Source organism: Chelonoidis abingdonii, chromosome 10 (assembly GCF_003597395.2).
Source record: "Chelonoidis abingdonii isolate Lonesome George chromosome 10, CheloAbing_2.0, whole genome shotgun sequence".
In the NCBI taxonomy this organism is placed as follows: domain Eukaryota; kingdom Metazoa; phylum Chordata; order Testudines; family Testudinidae; genus Chelonoidis; species Chelonoidis abingdonii.
In genome coordinates this window covers 79484088-79508334 of record NC_133778.1, presented here as the reverse complement: position 1 = coordinate 79508334, position 24247 = coordinate 79484088, and the positions used below count along the sequence as shown (strand labels likewise).

The 24247-nt window shown below is 56.5% G+C and overlaps 2 protein-coding genes and 1 long non-coding RNA gene across 5 annotated transcripts in view; 1 reads left to right on the top strand and 2 right to left on the bottom strand.

Moving 5' to 3' along the window:
• RNF25 (ring finger protein 25) overlaps positions 1–24247 on the top strand; it is a 210961-nt gene that overhangs the window by 115999 nt on the left and 70715 nt on the right. The window lies entirely within an intron of this gene.
• Positions 2024–3100, bottom strand: LOC142047410 (uncharacterized). The gene is made up of 2 exons (XR_012656678.1): positions 2385–3100; positions 2024–2341 (listed from the first exon to the last, which is right to left on the bottom strand). It is a non-coding gene; the product is annotated as an uncharacterized LOC142047410 (long non-coding RNA).
• The window catches only part of TTLL4 (tubulin tyrosine ligase like 4), a 32864-nt gene continuing 15067 nt past the window's right edge, over positions 6451–24247 (bottom strand). The window contains exons 9-18 of one of the 3 annotated variants that reach the window (XM_032779890.2): positions 18231–18359; positions 17728–17850; positions 15785–15883; positions 14903–15037; positions 13724–13861; positions 11700–11802; positions 10347–10557; positions 8255–8325; positions 7315–7397; positions 6451–6811 (exon numbers count right to left, since the gene is read on the bottom strand). In XM_032779890.2, the coding sequence (XP_032635781.1) occupies positions 6649–6811; positions 7315–7397; positions 8255–8325; positions 10347–10557; positions 11700–11802; positions 13724–13861; positions 14903–15037; positions 15785–15883; positions 17728–17850; positions 18231–18359 (1255 nt within the window). In that variant the 3' untranslated portion in view covers positions 6451–6648. The other 2 variants (XM_032779891.2, XM_075070324.1) reach the window with 2 other exon arrangements.

The window sequence follows — 24247 nt, the reverse complement described above, 5'->3', positions numbered from 1 at the left end:
CCAGTAAAACAGAAGGTTTATTGGACAACAGGAACACAGGTTACAGCAGAGCTTGCAGGCACAGTCAGGACTCCTCCATCCAGTCCTTCTGGGCTTTCAGGGTGCTTGGATCCCAGCTAGGATCCCCTGAATTCCGCCCCACAGCCCCAAACCCAAACTGTCCTGCCTTTCCTCCTCCTCCCTAACCCTTTGTTCCCTTCTCCTCCGCCCAGGTGCCCCCTCTCCCCCCTGCCGGGTCGGGTTACAGCCTCAGCACCTGTCCGTCACCTAAAGACATCCCCTGCTCTCCCATTCCCCATGCAGACAGCCCTTACTCCATCACACTTACCAAACCCTTTTTTGTCCCCACTTACACGCCCGGCCTTCACCCCATAGCAAGTCCCACGGGCTGACCACCACGGAAGGGGCTGGATTGGGACGGGCGCAGTGCGTGCCCCACACCCTGCACAGGCCAAGGGCGAGTGTTCCCTGACAGCCGAGCTTGCCCCTGACCAAGTCCCCTGAGAGAGGGGTGGCCCCGCTTAGCCGGGCAGGTGACTCCAATGAGTGGCCCAGCAAGCACCAAGCAGGTTGTGGGGCACCGGGACACCCTAGCGAGCCCAGGTGCACAGGCGAGGGGCAGCCCCCCCCTCTCCTCTCCTCTCCATGGCAGGGCAGGCTGAGGAACTGCAGGGTGGGGTCAGTTAGTGTGGGGAGGGAGAGGCTGAAGGAGGGGTGCCCTGCCAGCCAGATGGGGCCTCTCCTGCTAGGGAGATGGGGGAGGGAGAGAGACAGTCCAGCTGCAGGTGGCCCATCCAATTCCCCTCTAGTGCTGGGGGGGGCACTGCCAGCACCTCTGCAGAGCTGGGTCCATCCCCCCCTTCCCATAGGCCCAGGGGCTGGGCAAACTGGGCTTGGAACTTGCAGGATGCAAATGGCTGATCTCAGCAATGGAGCTACAGCAGGGCCCTGGAGCTCGAACCCAGCTCCTTGGCTGGTCTCCAGGGAGCCTGGGCCAGCGGCTCCGTGTAGCTAGCAGCCCTTGAGGAGGCACAGTGCCAGGGGACGAGAGTCTGTTGAATGTGCACCTCCCGTACAGGCCCCCTTAAGGCATTTACTTCAGGTAGGTAGCCTTGCAATCAGCCAGCTCCCTCACGAGCGAGCCCAGGGGCCAGGCAGCAAGATGCCTTCGAAGCACAGCAGCCCGCTCCCCAGCTCTGCAGCTGAGACGCCCCTGCCCCTCGCTGGTTTTCCCCAAGCTGCTCCCCCCCAGGGCCAGAGCAGCTGTGTCGGATCTGGAAAAGCCCAACCTTTACCCAGCGGGTCAGAGACATGGGAGGTGCCGGGGCGCACAGCTCTGCTCCGTGTGATAGAGCGGTTGGGTTGCTAGAATGAGCTGGGATGTGGCTCTGGGCTCCAGCAGCAGATGGGAACTGATAAGGGGTTGAGTCTCAGGGTGGTGGTGGTGGGGGAAAGGGGTTAAGTCCTTTCCTCCATTAAGGAGAAGGTCTCAGGGTCACTACTCCACAGACTGGACCTTCCCCTCCCAACCTGACAGAGCAGCAGCAATCTCCCCCCTCCCCCCCAAACATTAAACAGGCTCCCAGGGCCCAAGGCTGGGGCGAGTTCTTAGTGCCAGGCTCACAGGGAGGCAGCCGAGCCGTCCGTTAGCGCCGAGCACGAAAGTAGCAAGCGTGCGTCATGGTGCCTGGACGGTGCGAATGTACCTACACGGCCAAGAAATGCAGCCCCCGCCCCTGGGCGCCCTCCTGGCAAGTGGCTGGAGCAGCACAGCTGTGGCTGGCGGCCCCGTGCCCGTGTCCCCCCAGCTAAGAGGGCTGCACCCTGAGGCAGCTCGGAGAGGAGGCGCCTCACAGAAAGGGAGCAGGTCAGCGAGCAGCGCGAAGGGTGGGAGAAAACAGGGGGCTCTGAGGCCCTGACCAGCACTGTGCTCCCCTGGGCTAGGAGGGACCCTGCGACTGGCTGAGGGAAGATCAGTCGCTGGCTGGAGAGCGCCCCAGAGACACAAACCAGCCAGCGCAGCTCAGGTGTTAAACTTTAATAGAGCTTCTTGGGAAAAGGCAGAATAAAAGGCTCTGGCCGAGGAGAGGCAGCCTCCCAGAACCGCACTGGCCTCAGAGCAGCGGGCAGCTTGTACCGGGTAAGGTTCCTTCTCCACACGAACGCAGCCCAGGGCCAACGGCTCATGGCGACGGGCCGACCCTCGAGTTCTCTCACCAGACAAACGCCCAGGCATTAGCCTGGGGAGGGAGCAGCGATGAGCCCGACTACATGACTAAGTGAAACAGTGTTTGTAAGCAGGGCAGGAGAGGAGGCTGTTAGGCCGGGATCCCCTGCCTGCCTTGCAGGGCTAGCGTTAACGGGGCCCAGGATGCCCTGCCTGCCTTGCAGGGCTAGCGTAACGGGGTCCGGGATCCCCTGCCTGCCTTGCAGGGCTAGCGTTAGCGGGGCCGGGTGGGGTGTCTGCAGAGCAGCAGCTGCTGCCAGCAGCCAGGCCAGTGCCACCTCCGATTTCTAAGCCGCTGTGGTTTCCGCGCAGGATCAGGGGCACGCCGGGGAGCAGAGGTTTGCTAAGAGCTCAGGGGCTGCTCACGTGGGGCTGACCCCATGGATTGAAAAGACCCAAAGTCTGCTCCTTCTGAAGGAGAAAAGTAGCAATGCAACCTGAGGAGCCAGCCCCAGCTCCTGGCAAGGCCGAGTCGGGTCACACCCCAGGATTGCTGGCTACCAGGGCTGCGGGGACACTAGCCGACGATGAACCATACGTGTGAGAGCTCAGCTTGGTTAAGACACACACAACCCCACCTCTTTGCTCGGTAGCCCCCTCCGGCCCCTCCCCGCGAGGGCACTTGCAGAGCTGAAACTCCTCCGCGCTAAGGAACAAACCTGCCTTCCCAAGGCTTCGGTGTCTAGACATTTCTTTTGTTTTTAAAAACTAGACGTTGAGCATCTAACCCTTTGGCCAAGTAATAATCTCCAAAAATACCCCCCTGGCCAGCGCGCGGCCCACGAGTCTCCGCCGACTCGCCAGCATCCAGCACCAGCGTCTTCCTGTGAGGTAGGTTCGCGCGTCCCCCCGCCGGGGCCAGTGGCGCTCGGTCACATGACCAAGGCGGAGTCAGACAGGCGGCTGCACGTCTGCGGGACGACGGGTTTCTTGATGGCTCCACCGCTGTATCTGATCAGAGGTAAACTCTGCGGGCAAGCGCTGGGCTCCAGGGCCTTGGAAACTTCCTCGGCATCTCTCGGCAGAGGAGGTTTGCTGCAGGAAAAGGGAACAGCAGACTGCTTAGTGCCTGGGGACACGGAGCTAGGGAAAGGGATGCTTCCAACTCTCTGATCTGCCCATGCCCCCGAACGTCCAGCCACGCCCCATGGGGGCAGCTGCAGCACGCAGCGCCTGGTAGGGGTCTGGCGTCAGTCCCTGGCTCGCTGCAGCAGGTGAGAGGCAGACGCCGGAGCACCCTGAATGACGGGACAGTTCTGGTAGTTACGAAGCAGCTGTGGGAATTGCTGGTGCACCCGGCCCACCTGACCTGCTCACGGCCACGCCCAGAACCCAGCAGAGGTCACACACGGGCGCATCAGCCTAGCCCGACTACTCCTTGGGAAGCCAAGGCAGGGTGAGCAGCTCCTCCTTGTCCCCCACAAGCGCAGCTCTGCCATCAGTCCCAGCTCCTTCCTGATATGGCAGCCCCAAGGCTGGGGACGCCCGCCCCTCCCCACAGGCCCTGGCCACGCCCGGGACGGACAGCAGGGACTCACCCAAATCGGCCCAATTCCAGTTTGCAGAAGCCATTCAGGTGGCCGTCACTCTTGGGGAAGAGGTGGGGCCTTGGCAGTGACCACTGGGAGGGGAGAAGAGTGGTAATGGCAGAGCCCCCCCACCCGCTCCAGTGCAGAGACCCCGGGCTGGCTCTATGGCTGCCTCCTCCACTGGCAGGTGCCTTTCGCACCAGCAACCGCCGCTCCATCAGCCTCAGCGCGAGAACCGACCCGGAGGTGGGCGGCGTTCGGTGGAACGTCTAACGGGGCCTGGAGGTGAGGGCCATGGCTCTGCGCAACAGGCACGAGGATGTGCTCTGCTTGCAGCATGACCATTGGAAGCTGCTGCCAGGAGATGCCGGCTGGTACCCGCGGGAGGGAGATGCTGGGTTCAAGCCCCAGGGAGTGAGCAGAGCAGCAGCATCCCTGGGGTCACGGCTGTTCCCCGAGCGCACTCCCAGGGCCTATTAAAAGAGAGAACTTGGCCTTTGCACTTGGCTGACCAAATCCCACTCCCGGCCGGGGGAGCAGAATGAGGCCTCTCTTCCCAAGGCGGATCAGGGGCAGGTTTACAGAGATTCCCTGGCAGAGGACTGGGCAGCGGAGTGTCTGGCCAGTGCCCTGAACACCTAACGCCAGTCTCAGTACTAGCCTTCCATCCACTGACAGGCCTGGTGCCCCCAGAACCCCTGAAAGAGAAGGAAGCACTGGACAGGCAGAGAAACGGGTGGGGAGAGCCGGCGCTACAGGAGGGAGAGAAAGCTAGGGGAGCTCTGTGGGTGATGAAAACCCAGAGCCGGGGGCCTCCTCCCAGCCTCCCCCAAAGACAGGGCACACCCCTGGACTCAGGAGCCTTGGCCAGGATGAGCTCATGGCCCCAAAAAGAGGGAAGGAGTGGAGAGAGATGGTGAGGGACAGCTGGATCGAGGAAGACACTCACCATCTGGGCCAAGTCTGGCACGGCACCACTGAGGAACCCTTTGTGACACCAGCTTCTTAACAGATCCAAACCTTGAAAAGGACGGGCAGGCAGTGAGAGGCAGGTGAGGCAGAGAGGAGGCTGAGCTCCTGGCACGGGGCGTCCCCGGCCACACCCAGAAACAGCAGCATTAGCCAGAGTCCAGTCTCCTGCATGTGGCAGACGCCCACACAGGAGGATTCAGGGGAAGGAGACGGCCCGAGACCGCACCAGCTCACGGACTGGCTTCCCTTCTCCTAGCACGGCAGCTCCAAGTGGCCACACAACTACTGTTTCTTTCNTAAGGAGAAGGTCTCAGGGTCACTACTCCACAGACTGGACCTTCCCCTCCCAACCTGACAGAGCAGCAGCAATCTCCCCCCTCCCCCCCAAACATTAAACAGGCTCCCAGGGCCCAAGGCTGGGGCGAGTTCTTAGTGCCAGGCTCACAGGGAGGCAGCCGAGCCGTCCGTTAGCGCCGAGCACGAAAGTAGCAAGCGTGCGTCATGGTGCCTGGACGGTGCGAATGTACCTACACGGCCAAGAAATGCAGCCCCCGCCCCTGGGCGCCCTCCTGGCAAGTGGCTGGAGCAGCACAGCTGTGGCTGGCGGCCCCGTGCCCGTGTCCCCCCAGCTAAGAGGGCTGCACCCTGAGGCAGCTCGGAGAGGAGGCGCCTCACAGAAAGGGAGCAGGTCAGCGAGCAGCGCGAAGGGTGGGAGAAAACAGGGGGCTCTGAGGCCCTGACCAGCACTGTGCTCCCCTGGGCTAGGAGGGACCCTGCGACTGGCTGAGGGAAGATCAGTCGCTGGCTGGAGAGCGCCCCAGAGACACAAACCAGCCAGCGCAGCTCAGGTGTTAAACTTTAATAGAGCTTCTTGGGAAAAGGCAGAATAAAAGGCTCTGGCCGAGGAGAGGCAGCCTCCCAGAACCGCACTGGCCTCAGAGCAGTGGGCAGCTTGTACCGGGTAAGGTTCCTTCTCCACACGAACGCAGCCCAGGGCCAACGGCTCATGGCGACGGGCCGACCCTCGAGTTCTCTCACCAGACAAACGCCCAGGCATTAGCCTGGGGAGGGAGCAGCGATGAGCCCGACTACATGACTAAGTGAAACAGTGTTTGTAAGCAGGGCAGGAGAGGAGGCTGTTAGGCCGGGATCCCCTGCCTGCCTTGCAGGGCTAGCGTTAACGGGGCCCAGGATGCCCTGCCTGCCTTGCAGGGCTAGCGTAACGGGGTCCGGGATCCCCTGCCTGCCTTGCAGGGCTAGCGTTAGCGGGGCCGGGTGGGGTGTCTGCAGAGCAGCAGCTGCTGCCAGCAGCCAGGCCAGTGCCACCTCCGATTTCTAAGCCGCTGTGGTTTCCGCGCAGGATCAGGGGCACGCCGGGGAGCAGAGGTTTGCTAAGAGCTCAGGGGCTGCTCACGTGGGGCTGACCCCATGGATTGAAAAGACCCAAAGTCTGCTCCTTCTGAAGGAGAAAAGTAGCAATGCAACCTGAGGAGCCAGCCCCAGCTCCTGGCAAGGCCGAGTCGGGTCACACCCCAGGATTGCTGGCTACCAGGGCTGCGGGGACACTAGCCGACGATGAACCATACGTGTGAGAGCTCAGCTTGGTTAAGACACACACAACCCCACCTCTTTGCTCGGTAGCCCCCTCCGGCCCCTCCCCGCGAGGGCACTTGCAGAGCTGAAACTCCTCCGCGCTAAGGAACAAACCTGCCTTCCCAAGGCTTCGGTGTCTAGACATTTCTTTTGTTTTTAAAAACTAGACGTTGAGCATCTAACCCTTTGGCCAAGTAATAATCTCCAAAAATACCCCCCTGGCCAGCGCGCGGCCCACGAGTCTCCGCCGACTCGCCAGCATCCAGCACCAGCGTCTTCCTGTGAGGTAGGTTCGCGCGTCCCCCCGCCGGGGCCAGTGGCGCTCGGTCACATGACCAAGGCGGAGTCAGACAGGCGGCTGCACGTCTGCGGGACGACGGGTTTCTTGATGGCTCCACCGCTGTATCTGATCAGAGGTAAACTCTGCGGGCAAGCGCTGGGCTCCAGGGCCTTGGAAACTTCCTCGGCATCTCTCGGCAGAGGAGGTTTGCTGCAGGAAAAGGGAACAGCAGACTGCTTAGTGCCTGGGGACACGGAGCTAGGGAAAGGGATGCTTCCAACTCTCTGATCTGCCCATGCCCCCGAACGTCCAGCCACGCCCCATGGGGGCAGCTGCAGCACGCAGCGCCTGGTAGGGGTCTGGCGTCAGTCCCTGGCTCGCTGCAGCAGGTGAGAGGCAGACGCCGGAGCACCCTGAATGACGGGACAGTTCTGGTAGTTACGAAGCAGCTGTGGGAATTGCTGGTGCACCCGGCCCACCTGACCTGCTCACGGCCACGCCCAGAACCCAGCAGAGGTCACACACGGGCGCATCAGCCTAGCCCGACTACTCCTTGGGAAGCCAAGGCAGGGTGAGCAGCTCCTCCTTGTCCCCCACAAGCGCAGCTCTGCCATCAGTCCCAGCTCCTTCCTGATATGGCAGCCCCAAGGCTGGGGACGCCCGCCCCTCCCCACAGGCCCTGGCCACGCCCGGGACGGACAGCAGGGACTCACCCAAATCGGCCCAATTCCAGTTTGCAGAAGCCATTCAGGTGGCCGTCACTCTTGGGGAAGAGGTGGGGCCTTGGCAGTGACCACTGGGAGGGGAGAAGAGTGGTAATGGCAGAGCCCCCCCACCCGCTCCAGTGCAGAGACCCCGGGCTGGCTCTATGGCTGCCTCCTCCACTGGCAGGTGCCTTTCGCACCAGCAACCGCCGCTCCATCAGCCTCAGCGCGAGAACCGACCCGGAGGTGGGCGGCGTTCGGTGGAACGTCTAACGGGGCCTGGAGGTGAGGGCCATGGCTCTGCGCAACAGGCACGAGGATGTGCTCTGCTTGCAGCATGACCATTGGAAGCTGCTGCCAGGAGATGCCGGCTGGTACCCGCGGGAGGGAGATGCTGGGTTCAAGCCCCAGGGAGTGAGCAGAGCAGCAGCATCCCTGGGGTCACGGCTGTTCCCCGAGCGCACTCCCAGGGCCTATTAAAAGAGAGAACTTGGCCTTTGCACTTGGCTGACCAAATCCCACTCCCGGCCGGGGGAGCAGAATGAGGCCTCTCTTCCCAAGGCGGATCAGGGGCAGGTTTACAGAGATTCCCTGGCAGAGGACTGGGCAGCGGAGTGTCTGGCCAGTGCCCTGAACACCTAACGCCAGTCTCAGTACTAGCCTTCCATCCACTGACAGGCCTGGTGCCCCCAGAACCCCTGAAAGAGAAGGAAGCACTGGACAGGCAGAGAAACGGGTGGGGAGAGCCGGCGCTACAGGAGGGAGAGAAAGCTAGGGGAGCTCTGTGGGTGATGAAAACCCAGAGCCGGGGGCCTCCTCCCAGCCTCCCCCAAAGACAGGGCACACCCCTGGACTCAGGAGCCTTGGCCAGGATGAGCTCATGGCCCCAAAAAGAGGGAAGGAGTGGAGAGAGATGGTGAGGGACAGCTGGATCGAGGAAGACACTCACCATCTGGGCCAAGTCTGGCACGGCACCACTGAGGAACCCTTTGTGACACCAGCTTCTTAACAGATCCAAACCTGGAAAAGGACGGGCAGGCAGTGAGAGGCAGGTGAGGCAGAGAGGAGGCTGAGCTCCTGGCACGGGGCGTCCCCGGCCACACCCAGAAACAGCAGCATTAGCCAGAGTCCAGTCTCCTGCATGTGGCAGACGCCCACACAGGAGGATTCAGGGGAAGGAGACGGCCCGAGACCGCACCAGCTCACGGACTGGCTTCCCTTCTCCTAGCACGGCAGCTCCAAGTGGCCACACAACTACTGTTTCTTTCTAACCCCAGCTGATCTGCTCCCACGGGCTCCAAGTCCCTCCCACACGAAGATAAGCTGGGACCTGCCCAACAACCCGGCAGCAGTACAGCGCTCTCAGGCTGGCAAACCGAGCCTGTTGCTGGATAGGACAGGTTACGACTGTTCCTGGTGGTGTTTGAGTTCAACTCGGTCCAGGACACATCCCAGGAGCGGAATCCCCCCAGGTCATCTCAAAGGAGAAAGGATGTTGCACTGATCTCATCCCAGGGCCCATTCCAGCTGCCTGGTAACATCCAAACGCCCCAAAGCCCCCACCAGGCTCCCTGCCAGTCGCATTCTACCCGGAGCCCAGCAGGGAAAGGGGCCTGCGAGAAAGCAGAACAGAACCAGCGTCGTCCCCTTCTTGGCAGCTGGGAACTGCAGTATGTTCAGCAGCCAAGTACGAAGCCAGGATACGGGCCAGGCTGTGTGAAGCCTCCCCGTTGGAGTCACCATAGCTCTGCTCTGCGACATGGGCACATCTAACGGAGGGGGAGAGAAAACGCATTCTGCCGCTTGTGGGGGGAGAGACAATCAGCCTGACGCTTCCGCACGGCCCAATCCTTCTGCAAGAAACCAAGGGGGCTGCTTTGCATTCAGCTGCCTCCCCTTGCAGAAGGTGGCTGGTTTCTAAGGAGGACCATACGGGACGGCCAGGAATGAAGGGGGAACAAAGGCCAGAGCTGGGCCCTTTTCAGCTGCAGGGGAAACACCTGGGCTGGCTTCCCTGCTCATGTGGAAGGATCTCTGGTGTTGCAGGAGAACTCGAGGTCTGCCATGGACACAGCTCTTCAGTGGAGGGGAGGGAGAGGCTGGCTCAAAGATCCGACAGACTGAGTAGTCTCAAGAGAACTCACTTCCCCTCTCACGTAAGGGCTTGTCTACGTGGGGAAAGAGCTTGAGTGTGGCTTTAAAGCAGCAACGTGGGGGCTCTTATTCCACACTGAACTCTCTTGTGCAGTTTAGATTAATCCACAGGCTTTCCCCCAGGGGGACAACCCCTGTCCTGGATACTCCCCATCCGAGAGTCTCCCAGGGGAGACAGGACCTGAATTTCGAGTGTTTAACAGGCAGAATTGTCCCCTCGCTTCAGAGGCCTCCTTCATACATCGCACGGTGGCAAAAGAAGGGGGCACAGACCTGATTCCCCCACTTCCCAGGTGGGATCAACCCCGAACGGACTGAGACGTTTCCCGAGGGGCTGTTGAACAATCTGAACATTCCCCGGCAGTGCTGGGATCTCAGACCGTAGGAGAGGGCCCGGGCCTGGGAAACAGCAAGTGAAACCGAGCAGCCTAATGCCACTCCCCATGGTTACTCCCCCAGGAGGGCAGGAACGGAGAGGTGTTCACACTCTCTGGCCCCAGGGGCATTTCACGAATCTGGAGGCAGCACTCAGCCCTTTTGGTTGGGGTAGGGGGGCACAGAGGACGAGCGCCCCGCTGTATCGCAAAGCGCTGCTGCGGCAGCGCTTTGAAATTCGAAGTGTAGCCATACCCGTTGACCTGGCGGAGGAGACGCTGCAGCCAATGGAGACACACACCGGGGGGGAAGTTGCTGTGTGTAGCAAGCACAGATCTCTTAGGGAAGTGATGGCCACAGGGCAGCCAGCTGGCCCCAAAACTTCACGCAGAAGGGCAGATGGTCCCAGCTGGCCCAGGGCCTGGTGTGTTTGTTTCTGATGATGGCACCGGTAGACCCATCCCTGCTCAGCCCCAAGCAGGCGGCACACGCCTCTGACGGCAGCTGGTTACCTCTGGGTTTGTTCAAGTAATATTTCAGCTCCCACTGGGCCATGAGGATGTTGAAGTAGCGCGGCTGCTCGAAGAAGCGCAGGTACCGCATTGAGATCCGGGTCGGGAACACCCGCTCAAACTGCCCGCGCCGAGCAAACTCGTCCTCAGTCTCCACCAGCACCCGCACATCGTCCGGGGTCAGGATATCCAGGACGGAGGAGTAGAAATCCTGCAGCCGAGAGCATCCCAGGGTCACGTCCCTCCCTAGGCTCAGCCCCACAGTGCTTTTCACCCCAGGATCACAGTGCACTTGACTGCGGGCGTCCCTTGAGCAACAGGCAGGTATTAAGGAGGGGGAAACTGAGGCACAGAGGTTAACTGCAGAATCCCAAAGGAGGAGTGGCAGAGCTGGGGACAGAGTCCCAATCCCCAAGTCCCCTGGTTAAACCTTCCCAATGGACAGGAGACCCACATACCACAGCCCACAGGAGACCAGCCCATGATGTGCCACAGGCAAAGGAGAGGAGGGAGCGAGGGGCACCAGAGCCCAAGGCCCCGTCATGGCAGGGCAATGCTGACGTGAGATACACCCAGATGAACCTGGCAAGTGACCCCACGCTGCAGAGAAAGGAGACAAACCCCCAAGGCCACTGCCAGTCTGAGCTGGGGGGAAATTCCCTCCCCACCCCACATACTGCGATCAGCTAGACCCTGGGCGTGTGAGCCAGAGCCAGCCAGCCACACACTGGAGACAGAGAATGCTCGGTGCCACCGCAGAGCCTTGCCCCTCCCCGCCCGATGGCCTAGCTCCAGCCATGGCTATCCCAATGCTTCAGAAGCAGGAGATTTAAAAAGCTCCCAGAATACACTGCAGGGAAACATTCCTTCCTGACCCCTGCTGCTGGCTGACTCAACCCCTGAAGCATGAGCGTTAGGAACAACGGATACAAAGCAGATCAGCCTCCAGGGCTGTTGACCCCTGCCCCCACCATCACAAGCCACCCCTTCACACAATCACCCTCGTAGATTTGTCCTGCTCTCTCCTAACATTGGTGGTCAGGGCGCCTCTCAGACAGCTCTCCCCCAGCGAGGCGTCAGGGTGTAACCACTGCAAACGTACCACAAGTGGCACAAAAACAACTGCGGAGGAAACTGGGCTGGTCAATTTTTAGGCAAATGGAGGGTGAAAACCCGAAGCTCCCGAGAGGAAGCAGCATTTGACACACTAAACTGACACCTGCTTGCCCCAGTCAGAGGGGATGCAGCGGGAAAAGGAGAAACAGCCGGGGCCTGGAATACGGGAACACACCACCAGGGCCAGCTCATCGGGGGGCAAGACAGAAGCAGCTGGGGAAGAGACGCGCCTCCCACCTGATCAGGTAGCTTCTGTGTCAAGTAATACGCTCGCTTCATCTTCTCTGCTGTGAACTGCTCCGGGGCCAACTTCGGCTTCTCCTTCGTGGTGCTGGTTAGACTAAACAAAGGAGATGTGCCATCAGTATTCCCCCACCCAAGGGCGAGCTCGGCCAAGTCGGCACTTTGACCAGCAAGGAGACGCCCTGGGTAAGATGCTGCCCTTCCACAGCCTCTCCAGGCGAGTTACGGGCACTGGGGAGCACCTGGCAGTACTGAACTGCAGCAACAGCTTAAGGGCACCCAGCAACCAATCTCAGGAAGTAAAAACCACCTCCCGGCCAGCTGAAAGGGCAGGGAGGAGAAGGAACTGCTGGCTACAAAAAGCAGCCAGACCCGGGTTAACACCTGATCTGTAGTGATCACTTTGGGGCCTCCGAGGAGGAGGGGGGGGGGGTCCAGCAGTGCAGCTCCCCTAGCTCTGGGTGAAGGGCCAGCAACTGAGCTCACTACCGAGGGACTCCCCGCCCCCCGGCTCAGGAGTTCCAACAGAGCACTCGGCCAGGTGGGGTCTGAACAGCGAAGGAGGAGAAACACTGAGTATGAACTGAGCAGGATTCAGCCTGAACGGAAATGCCTGGAACCTGCCACGTAACTCTTATAATTAGCTGTTAACAGCAATGACATGAAACATTGACAAGGCCTTTTTGCTACCGATGTTGGGAGATGCGCTGCTGCTCCTGCACTAGGCAAATGCTGCATTTAGCGAGGTACAGAATGTATCTTGAACAGCCACCAGTACGCAAGAAATTGGCCCCATTTTCCCTCTGGTCGGCCCGTGGCAGTGGGAGTGTGGGGGCACCGCGGGTACATGAACACGCCTCACAAAGCAGCTGGCACCTTGGCTGTTCACCCCGGTTATGTCTGCAGGCCGGGATCGAAGAGCGGGCAGCACTCTCCTCCCACCTCCTTTCCCTTTAATAAAAGCCAAAGGGAAGTGGCTGCAGATCTGCGCAGAGCCATAAGAAACACACAAGCAGCCGGTGACCGGGTGACAGTCCCTGAACACACACTGGAGGCAGCAGATTCAGAGGGGCAGGGAAAGAGGCTTCTGCAAACTGAACAGGCATAACTGCCCGTGTGAACTTGCAGTTACAGCCACAACTGCCAGTTCTGTACAGACTCTTAAACACCTGGACCCGTGCCCACTGGTAGCCACTGCCAGGGACAACAGGCTCCAGACTGGCCAGAGATACGGCCAGTGCCCCAGATCATCTCCCCTCCTCGATGCCCTTTTGCGGTCGCCAGAGCGCTCAGACACACCAAGGAACCTCCCCGCCCGGCCAGGAAGAGGAGCCGTTGAATGTGGTGACAGCACCGAGAACGGCCCATCCTCTCCAATGGACGGATCTACAGCTCAGGCCCCGGATGCACTGAACCTGGTCGCACTGCAGCTAGCGGGAACACAAGCCAACTGCAAGGGGCTGATTCAAATCTAAGGCCTTTGAGTGGAAATGCCTGCCGGGAAATGTAGTGGGCGGCTCCTAGGTGGCTCCGGTGATAGGAGGATGGAGAATGCTGGAGCCGGCGCTCTGCAGCTACCCCCGCGGGTTAAGATCAGGGCAGCTGCAGGTCATGCTCCCATGGGCCAGCCTAGGGTCACCAACTTTGTAACATTTAAAATGCGGACACTCCAGCAGGTATGTGTCCCCCATTCACTCCTGTTGTCCCCTTTTCCCCGGGTCGGGAGGGACTGGCCTGCAGAGCTGGGCTAGGAGCTGAGAATGGGCTGGTGCCTCCCCCAACCAAGGAACCAGACTTTGGGTGTCCGGGCCGTAGATCTGATGGGACACTGTCAGATCCACTTTTCCATCAGACTTTACGGTCACAACCTGGGCACCTGGCAACCCTAGCTCAGCCTTGCTTGGAGCCTCTGGGTGGGGAGAGAAGGGGGGGATGCCATGGAGCATCTGCAGCTGGGCATGTCCGTCCCAGGAAGGAAGAGGCCACACAGCTGGGCCCTGCTCAAGCCTCGCCCTGACCTGATGGTGGAGCTGCTGGCGCTCCCTGAGCCTGACGCCACGTCGTCCACGTTGGGAAGAACAAAACCAGCCAGGTTGAGGAGATCCCGGATCATCTGGCCCTTGATGCTCACGTCCAGTGGCGAATTGGAATGGAGGCTGTGAGGAAATCGGACGGACCTGTCTGAGCTCCAGGCTGGAGGCTCCAGCTGCCCAGCCTGCCTCCCCCAGCTGGAGAGCCATTCATGGGGCCTGTCTGGGTTCAGTCTGATTTAATGCTGGGGTCTAGCGCCCCCTCTCCACAGAGCAAGGGACAGCACAGGCAGCCTCACTGCCTTGAATTAATGTGCCTCAACTTCCCCCATACAAAGCCCTGCCTGGTCAGCCTGGGCATTTCTCTGCTGAAGACACTGACTAAGGGGGAGGACTGGTGCCCAGGCATCCATTAAAAACTAGAACCATCAATTCCTTTCCCTGGTGTCAGCAGGCAGCCGTGAGACAGTTGTAACTTTCGCTTCTGCCGTCTGGAACATAGGAACTGCCGAGCCACCTCTGACCCACCGCTTCATCTAGTCCCAGCTCCTACTTCAGGATGCATCAGCAAAAGCCATGCCGGCCACGCTGTGTGCAGGGAATTCCTTCGGGACCCAAGGGCCAGACACTCAGCTCACACAGTGGGAGGGCTCCTCTCCTCCCTGGCCACACGCAGCGGAGGGATGCTGCTCACCATGACCTACAGACATCAACGCTTGCCAGGCCTAACTAGCCCGCAGCCTTGTTGCCCTGCCCCTGGGGGTATGAGACGCAACCCTGCTCCGGTCCCTCGCAGCGTCTCAAACAATGCTGTGCCTTCCTTTCAGAGGTGGATTAGGTAAGGGGAGGGCAGGGTGCTCACACTTAAAGAACGGATGGGTCAGCATCATGACCAGGGCATGTCTCCAATTGCAGAGGTTTAGTACCCCAGAGCCAGGAGTGAGCACCCCAGTTCTTATGCAGGGACTGGCTCACCCAATCCCAGCACCGGGGCACCAGAGAAAGTTGCCAGGACCGAGAACACACAGGAAGTCCGTTCGCAGGAGCGAGTTGCACTCCCACAACACGAAGCAGGGTTTGGCGAGCGGCTGTGTGCATCTCTGATCGCAGACAGGGACACAGGGCTAGCTAGGGACAGAGCGAGGCAGGGGAACACCAGCCGCCTACCTGGGGGAGATGTTCACTTCCAAGATCCACGGCTTGAGGTTCTCGTCCAGCATGACATCGAAGCCGAAAAGCTCGTGGCAGCAGGATGGACGCCGCACGTACATTTTCACCAGGCTGTTCACATAGGGCTCAGACCTGATGGCAGGAAAGCAGACGCTGGGTTTCGGATGGGTAGGTCACCGAGCCTTTACACCACTTGCATGTTCCCAGCTATCTCACTGCTGCTGGGGCTATGCCCCAGGCGTTTCAACGCACTCTCAGGGAGCGGAATGAATGCCAGGGGAGCCCCGTGTGGAGCAGCAGCGCAGCCCACCATTATGCCTGGGGCTGAAGTCAGGTCCCGAGTAACTCCCCCAGAGCAGATCTGTAAGAAGCCACTTCCAGGCCCAAGCTGGGAGGATCTGCTTTAAGAATAAGATCCCCCCGTCCGCACAAGAGAACCTTTCTCCCTCCCTCCTTCCCCATCCAGAGAGGGGTCAGTGAAACGAAGCACTCAAAGGCCTCGTCCCCTGCTGTGCACACAAGGTCACTACTCTCACTGGCAGGAAGGGGCCATGGAGAGGAGAACACACACCCACCCCCGGGGTTGTCCCGAGAAGCAGTCCTGAGAGATTTGCTGCAGGAAGCAGAGAGAGGCGGGATCTAAACTTCCCAATGGGCAGCCCGGATCTAATCGGCGGGTCCGGCCCCATGGCTAGATGGCCATTGATCTCTGGCTGCTAATGTGGCTTCGAGGACAGAACTGGATGAAGGGAGGGCTCTGGCGAGACAGCCAGGAGACGGGGGCTTTCGAGCACAGCGAGGTCAGAGATTGGCTGCCAACAGCCCCAGCTGCTGTGACCTCTCCTGCAGAGAGAGGCTGGGAGGGGCCCCAGGACTCACGCTATGATTGTTTTGATAACGATGTCCTTGATCTTCTCCCAGATGGCCTCGCTGTTCACCCCCTTTTGGCTCAGGTAGCTCCAGAGTGCTTTCAGTGCCCTGAGGAGACAGAGCAAAGGGAGGTCACCCGAGCCGGCCCTGCCTCCCAGCATTCCCAGAGGCTATAGGGAGCTGCTTCCCTGTTCTGCCGTTAGCTCCGTCCCATTGACCTCACCCCCCGGGAAAGGGAGCCATGGTGTGGCACCTTACCAGGAAACGATCAATGCGGGGCAGCCAGGGGGAAGGGCCAGTGCCCCCTTCCCAGAACAAGAGCCCCACTCCCTCCCCTTCCCACAGGCAGCTGCCCTCCGATGCTGGGCACGACCAAAGAACTGACGAGAGCTACGTAGGACAACAGACTTAGACGTGTACCACGCTCTGAGCGGGACGTCCCAAAGCAGCCACTTGACCCTGCTGGACCAGGTCCCTCCAGTATTCCTTCACGAGGCAGCTACCAGGCTGCAGCTCAATTCCAAGAACAGACCTTTCTGAGCTGCAGCAGCGTCTGCAAGGCCGTATGGGTGAGGGAAACAGGAGCCCCCGGGCGGAGAGTCCCACACCGCACCCAGCAGGGCAGGAAGCAGATCAGGCCACCCGGACGCTCAACCAGGGTCCCTCAAGCTCAGTTCAATGATGGCCCCATTGGCAAGGGACCAGGAGCCCAAAGGTTACGTCACAGGGAGGAGACGCCTTCATCTTTAACGTGGGAACGGCAGGTCTCAGGGCGCAACGCTGCAGGCAAGTGGCATCACACACCACGTGTAACACTCCTAAGGGTCTCAGAGCCCAGTGCCTGTACCCAGACAGGAGCAGCATGGCACCCTGGGAACTGGCGGAGGAGAGCAGCCAACGGACACATCAGAGGACACCCACTGACAGAACAACCCTCCCCCCGCTTTGGGGTGCAGCCTGCTTCTCCCTGTGCCGTCAGGCAGTGGTGGCAACCTAACAGACAAACGTGTCATCACTGCTCCTCTGAGCCCGGCAAAGCAACGGGAGGGGGTGCTGGGTCCCCATGAGCCCGGCAGAGCGACGGGAAGGGGGGCTGGGTCCCCATGAGCCCGGCAGAGCCGCAGAGCGACGGGAGGGAGGGAGGCTGGGTCCCCATGAGCCCTGCAGAGCCGCAGAGCGACGGAAGGGGGGGGCTGGGTCCCCATGAGCCCGGCAGAGCCGCAGAGCGAGGGGGGGGGGGCGCGCGTTGGAACCTCATGCATCAGAATTGTTAAGCAAGTTTCAACAGCACAGCCCAATCCTGCCCCCAGAAATACACCCACTCCCCAAAACGCTCTGTCCTACCTCTGTACCCCAAAGTGTGGGAGCTGGGAGTGGAGAGGGTAATGAGGACAGAGTCTGAAGACAGCAGGGTTGCACAGAGGTCGATTAGGCAGAAAACGACTGGCAGAATCGTTTCTATAGGGGATGATTCATGAGCCGGACAGAACCCAGCATAAGTCTCAGACTCCAGGGAGAGTTAGTCAGGGTGGCAGCGAGAAAATTGTCTTTATACATAAACTGAAACCGCAGCATGGTGTCAATGGTGCCGTTCTGAGAGAAGCTTGGAAGAGCAGATCGGAAAGGGAAGCGCTCTGGAGCAGCAGCAGAGCAGAGCGGCGCTCGGTGGGACAGGCATCTTTTAGCGAGTTGTGTGGCACATGTGATCCGAGCCTGACTCAGGAGACCCAGGTTCTATTCCCAGCTCCACCAGTGACCCCCCTCTAACCTTGGCCAACCCGCTTGCCCGCTCCCTGCCTCAGTTTCCCCACCTAAAACTGGGATGCTGCTGCCGCTGCACTCTGGCAATGTGCTCTGAGCTTCGTGCACAGAACTACAATTTCAAAGCTACTAGCAGCACAACACTGTCCAGTGAAGCTGCCCTTGCCAGGTGCCGCCCCGCCAGCCCCTACCATTTGTGCCCCTGACAAGCAGTCTCGTCCGAGTTGGATTTGTACTCCGTGTTCTTCTTGTTCACGCTGTAGTTGGTCAGGTGCATGAATTTGTTGCTGAGGCTCTTCATGGAGGAGGAATATCTGGGCCGGGGAGAAGGACAAGGAACAGCCAATTGGATACTGAGCCTGGGCCTGCCAAGCGGCGTGGGGCTGGGAGCTGCATTCCAATGCCAGCTCCAACACAACCTCACTGCCCCGTTTCCCGGCCTCCCTCCCAAAAGAGCAGGCAAACGGCCCTTACGCCCACCGCCCTGGGGCACAGGAGAACACTGTTTCCGATGGCCCCAAGTGCCCGCCGTTGTGATCTCTCTGCTGCACATGGGGCAGCCAGCAACCCCCTCCCACAATCAAACTCATCAACACAACTGCGTCCCGCTGGGGAGCACTGTGTCGAGAGGCTCCCGCCTGCTGAACCCAAAAGCGCCACCCTCAGGCAGACAATGCTCCCCCTGGGGACCTACTTGCAACTGGCAAAGCGCACTAATCCGTCTCTGAACAAGTAGATCCTGAGGGGATCATAGCAAGTGACGTAAACATAAATCCTCAGGTCAAACTTGCTCCCGCCAATGAGGTAGGGCTTGTGCAAGTATCTGCAAAGAACAAGAGAGCCAGGTGAGCGGATCAACTCTGTATGGCACGGGCGGGGGGGAGGCCCTCCCTGGACACGGCTACAGGAGACGCAGCATCTCTGTGCTTGGGAGAACCACAGAGCAGCAGCAGCTGTTGGGCGCAGCGCTAACAATCACTGCCGGAATAATGCAATTTGAGGACTGAGCTTTCCATGATGGAGACCCTGCAGCAGTCCCATGGATTCCCTTCTGAGCCCTGTTTTGAACCAATCTGCCTTAAAATAAATCCACTCTACCTGAGCTTTCTTCCTTCTGGAGGAGGCAGCAGGGAGGTTCATTGCACAGGGCAGTTAGAAGATATAAGAGCTTAGGGAAGGCGAAGTTTCACACACCTGTAGGTTGGGGAATGTTGCAAAAAGAGCTACCTCTGACACAGAGCAGGCTGCAAACTCCGGGCTCAGTGTGGGGAGGAACATTGGTGGGGGATTTTCCATCAGAAATGCCTTTTTTGCAAAAATCAATTTTCCAAGGGGAAAATTCCAATTTTGCTGTAAAGTTTTGATCTTCCTTTGGAAAAAATTGAAACCATGGCTCTCCAGCTGGAAGGGTCTTGTCAATTTCAATTCCTGCCAGGGGCGACAGTGAAATTGACCAGGCCCGTCTGGCCAGGCAGCCAGCTGAAGGATTCGGTTTTGGTTCTCCTGGATTTTTCTGGCAATCCCTTCCTGTGAAAAATTTCACATTTTTGAATTTTCATCCCAATTTGGGATGGAAAATTTTTTAAGTTTTTGCTGGAACAATTTTCCATTTTCCAGCCAGTTCCATTTCAGCCTTGCGGGGAAGTTTCTGAGTTATTTGCCTGCAGAATTCACAGCTTTGCTGGCTGGAGTAGAAAGCCACCAGGACTACACGACAACAGATCTGCATTTCACAGGGGGAGAGCTGATGTTGGAGCTTCTGCTCGACAGATCATCTGAGGCTGGTGCTGGAAGAAAGGATTTCAGTGTATGCCACAGACTGTTTCACACAGAGGAAGGTTTCCTGCAAGTGTGTTTCTGGAAGAAGCTCTGCACCCTGTGGCCCTGCTCTCTAACCACAGGACAGAGCCACTGAATGATGGGCAGGAGGACACAGCTTCCAACGGTGCTGTTAATTCTTCAGTAGGAATAAAGTTTTCCTGAGCTATGTAGGAAAGACGGGAAGTCCGGCAAGAGATCACCTGGCTTAATCAGGAGATATTCAGTGATCTGAAACTCAAAAAAGAGTCCTACAAAAAGTGGAAACTCGGTCAAATGACAAAGGATGAATATAAACAAACACCACAAGTCTGTAGGGACAAAATTAGAAAGGCCAACGCACAAAACGAGATTAAACTAGCTAGGGATATAAAGGGTAACAAAAAAACATCCTACAAATACATTAGAAGCAAGAGGAAGACCAAGGACAGAGTAGGCCCGTTACTCAATGAGGGGGGAAAGACAACAACAGGAAATGTGGAAATGGCAGAGGTGCTTAATGACGTCTTTGTTTCGGTTTTCACCAAGCAGGTTGGTGGTGACTGGACGTGTAACACAGCGAATGCCAGTGAACATGAGGTGGGATCAGAGGCTAAAATAAGGAAAGAACAAGTTAAAAATTACTTGACAAGTTAGATGTCTTCAAATCCCAGCCTGACTTGTGAACCACTGCGATAGACTACTCTCTGGAAACAGTTTTCCACCATGATTTTCGCACTCACGGCTTATAGTTCACGACAGTCCACCACATAGTGGTAGCATTCATAAGCGATCAGACTCCTGGGATACTGCAACGGCAAGACATCGAGGATTTCGGAAGAGGCATACTAACGTCATCAGTCCATCTCTACATACGGACAAGGACCAAATACTGTCTAGACCATTTTGCGAACTTGAATAGGGAGCCATTTTAATCATAAACGATAATGCTCTTAATCCTCCAGAGATGGAGATTCCAGCGAACCCTCACTAGGCACATCAATTTAATTCCAGGTATACACCCCCCACCGCTCTGACAGTGAGGTAACTGTCGCCTAAAAGTGTCCAAATTCCTAAACCTCTCTTCGGATGATCGTTTAAGCCATTGCTTTCTTGTTCCATCCTTAGAAGCTAAGTGTGTGAACAGTTTTCATCCCCTACGTTCCTGATGACAACCACTTTTAGATAACTCCTAGAAAACGGACATGTCCCCATCTCAATCTTCCTTTTCACACAAACTAAACAAACCCTAATCTTTCACACCTTCTGCCTCATCATTAGGTCATTTTCAGACTCTTCAATTGCATTTGGTCTGCTCTTCTCGATGGAACCCTCTCACAATGTTTCCACCATTTGTCTTGAGAAATGCACAGGTTGACCCAGACTGGACCAATACTTCCAGTTGAAGGCCGTAACCAGCTGACACATAGCGATTTTGGCGGGGACCAAGTCACTGAGAGTTGCCCAAAAGCCAGGACAATATGCTCAAAACAGCAGGACCAGTCACAGCCTCTACGCTGTGGGTTTTTTCCACCTCTAAGTGCAAACCAAACCCAAGCCACGTACAAAAATGATTTGGCTGTCACCCACACCTGGTATACCAAAGTCAAGCAAGCAATTTCCTTGTACACTCCCAGTATCATCCGTATCACCAACAGTGCCACCAAGTCGCGGAGGATGAATGGTTATGAAAACCAAACCACACCCACAATAAAAAGAAAAGGTACGTGCGGATCGGTCCAAGGCGGACCAAGCCACCGACTCAGCTCAATAGACACATCAATCTTACCACAAATCACAGCTGTTGCCAATCCTTTAGAATCTAAAATCTAAAAGTTTATTCATAAAAGGAAAAAGCTAGAGATAGAGCTAGAATTGGTTAAAGGAATGGAACAATTACATCAGTGATATCGGACAATGCTTTTTAGTTCAGGCTTGTAGCAGTGATGGAGTAAACTGCAGGTTCAAATCAAGTCCTCTGGAGAACACCCGCTGGGATGGTCATTGCAAGTCCTTTGTGCAGAGCTTCAGCGTGTAGCAAAGTCCCTCCAGAGGTAAAGCAACAGGATTGAAGACAACATCGGAGATGAGGCCCTCCGCCTTATATAGCTTTCTCGATGGTTACAGAAATTGATGAAGCAGGAATAGTGACGAACCACAGACGTCGAATTGACTGTGCGTCCCAAAAGCTCCCCATCCCTGGTCTGTCTCACTACAAGCCGTGTTGAGTTAGACAGCCATATCAGTGATAACAGAAATGGTTCATTCAAAAGTCACGTTCAATCAACATGATGTAATCTCTTTAACACAACTCAGTAAAGTTAGTTTGCAACAAGTTGGATTGGATCTGCTCTGCAGCAGGATTTCCGGTATGTCTCATATGACAATCCTTGCCAAGAGTAAGACTAGAAACTAGCTATTTATCTATACAGCTCTGGCAAATGTTTGGGACTCGCAATTAACACTCAAATTCAATACAAAGCACTATACTATATGTTGTTCACAGTGACGGAATATGGCTTTGAGGTTCTCATCGCAATCAATATGGTAGCTGTGTCCTCAAGTTCCCTTTTCCTAGTGCACATCAGGTCTGGAATGTTTTTCCCACTGTGAAAGTTTTCATACTGTTTACAGGCATTAAACTGTGAAGATCCATTAGCATAAGCAAGGCCTTACAATACAGTGTGTTCCATGTGCTCTTTTCAACAGCATGCAAGGGACTTTCTCGACTCGGGCCATTCAGTGACTATTCTACAATTCTTGGTAATCAGCAAACACATTCAGTTAACAAAAATCAACCATTAGCAATAACAGCAAATATTGGCAAGTGTCCATCTCAATCATGTTGTTCTCGCCGAGACCCTTGTGATTAATAGCCATTCAGGACGTCTGGAGGGAAATTTAAGGTTTAAACATCTGGCTTCCCTTGCCAAAAATTGTAGTTTACTTCTATTTTCCTTGTCCCTGCAGGCATCAAACCCTGATTTCCTTTGCTTAATAGATTCCCTGGCTGATGGGTGTGGCTCTCTTTGCTAACAGCTATTTAGACAAGCTCTTTTACTTCCTGCCGATCAGGTAATTTGCATCAACACCGACACGCAGCTTTTTTAGATTTTCAGCTCGCTACCGTTCCAAGGCTCGACTTCTGTTTTACAGAGACCACCACCACATAATCCAAAGGGTTTGAAGGGGTGAGAGGTCTACTGTGCTTTACCGCATGCATCCTCATATGCACGGTCTAGACATTAAAAAAACGTTTAGCTCGTGGAACAACTGCCCAATCTCTCCTCAAGACCCTGAAGCACAGACTGCTCACTTACAAAATTACATGGGAGACGGTCCTGTCCCAACATCATTGTCTTCCAACAAGCTGGCCAAACCCAGGCACTTGGTATAGGGCTGTTTAAAATTCGATTAACAACTTTTACTGCCATCTGAGACAGTCTCAAACTACCCACACTGATCTTTCAAAAGGAAAGTCAGTGGATCCATTCACAACAGAAGATTTTTGGCTGTTAGAACAAAACTTCCTTGATTAAATCACTTTCACGACCCTTCAGCTGCACCAACTGCTTGCACAGGCTACCATGAGATTCCTTTCTCCGGGAGTTTTCTAAGCAGCAATTCACCCCTCTCAGAAATTTGCCCTTATCTCTCTTATCTAGGGCTTACTCTAAAGGGAACACCTTCCTGAGCAACCACAGACTCTTGGGTCTACTTACATTCAGATCACCTCTGCCCATCAGGCGATTTTTACACAATTCCCTTTCAGGCAAACTAATAGACTTTCTAGAAATCAGGTTAGAAGCTTCTCCTCCCTTGGCTATGAACAAGTTAGGAATCTTTTTCTTACTAAACTTGTCAGTAGGTACACAATTAAATCACCTTCTGCTCTCTTGTGCCCTGGCTAGGGTATTATCCTGTGAGACATGAGCTGCTACACCCTTTTCCAGCCATACATTAGCAACTGGCAAACTGCAAGCACCAGAATTGTCCGTCTCTGGATTTTCCTAGACACTAACTGGATGAACCTAGTTACAGTGCCATTCTTCCCAGCAGATGACAAACTTAGGACCATTCCCTTCCTGGGCTTTAGCTGTACTTACAACCACTCCGAACAACTGAATCACCCTCAACCATCACAGGCTGAAGGCACCTTCTGTCTGCTCCACAGACAACAGAAAAGCTGGAACCATTCTCCTTCCCCAGACACACAGCTTGGGATTTCCTTTCCTCTGTCCAGCACAAGCAGGGCTGTTCAACAGACAACTGCTTGGAGACCGAGGTAGCTTCTCCATAGCAAGTCAATACCCCTAAACAGACCAGGCACTTCCTCACTGTCACAATTCTCCACACAGAAAGGTAAGGGATAGGGACACTCATCGTCCATATCCTTGTTTTCCCAACTACTTACTAGACAAAGCATCAGCTCACAAGGCTGCTAGGCTTCTCCAAACTTTCCCTACCAGGCACATTGCCACTTCCACAAGATAAGCTGCTGCTTTTTCACTACATTGAGCTACTTCCGCAATCACAGGTTACCATTTCGGTTTCACTTTTTACAAGTGCACTAGCCACCAATCCATTACCCGATTACAAATCTATCCCTCTCCTTCCTCAATTAGGGCTTCCACCTGACCATTTATTTGAATCTGCTCCTGAGAAACATTTTGCCTCCCCAGTGAGATCTTTTGCCTTGATCACACTCCCAGATTCCACTTCTGAGACATCAGACAGACATTCAGAAATCCATTTACAACACACTGCTTTCTGCACAGGACAAACAGCTATTACCCACCAGGTTAGACTCCCTCTCTCCCTGGCCATAGCAAAAACTGGTTAGACACATGAGAAACTGCCCGGTCAACACCACATATCAACACGGTTATACACTGGATTGTCAAGAGGATACAG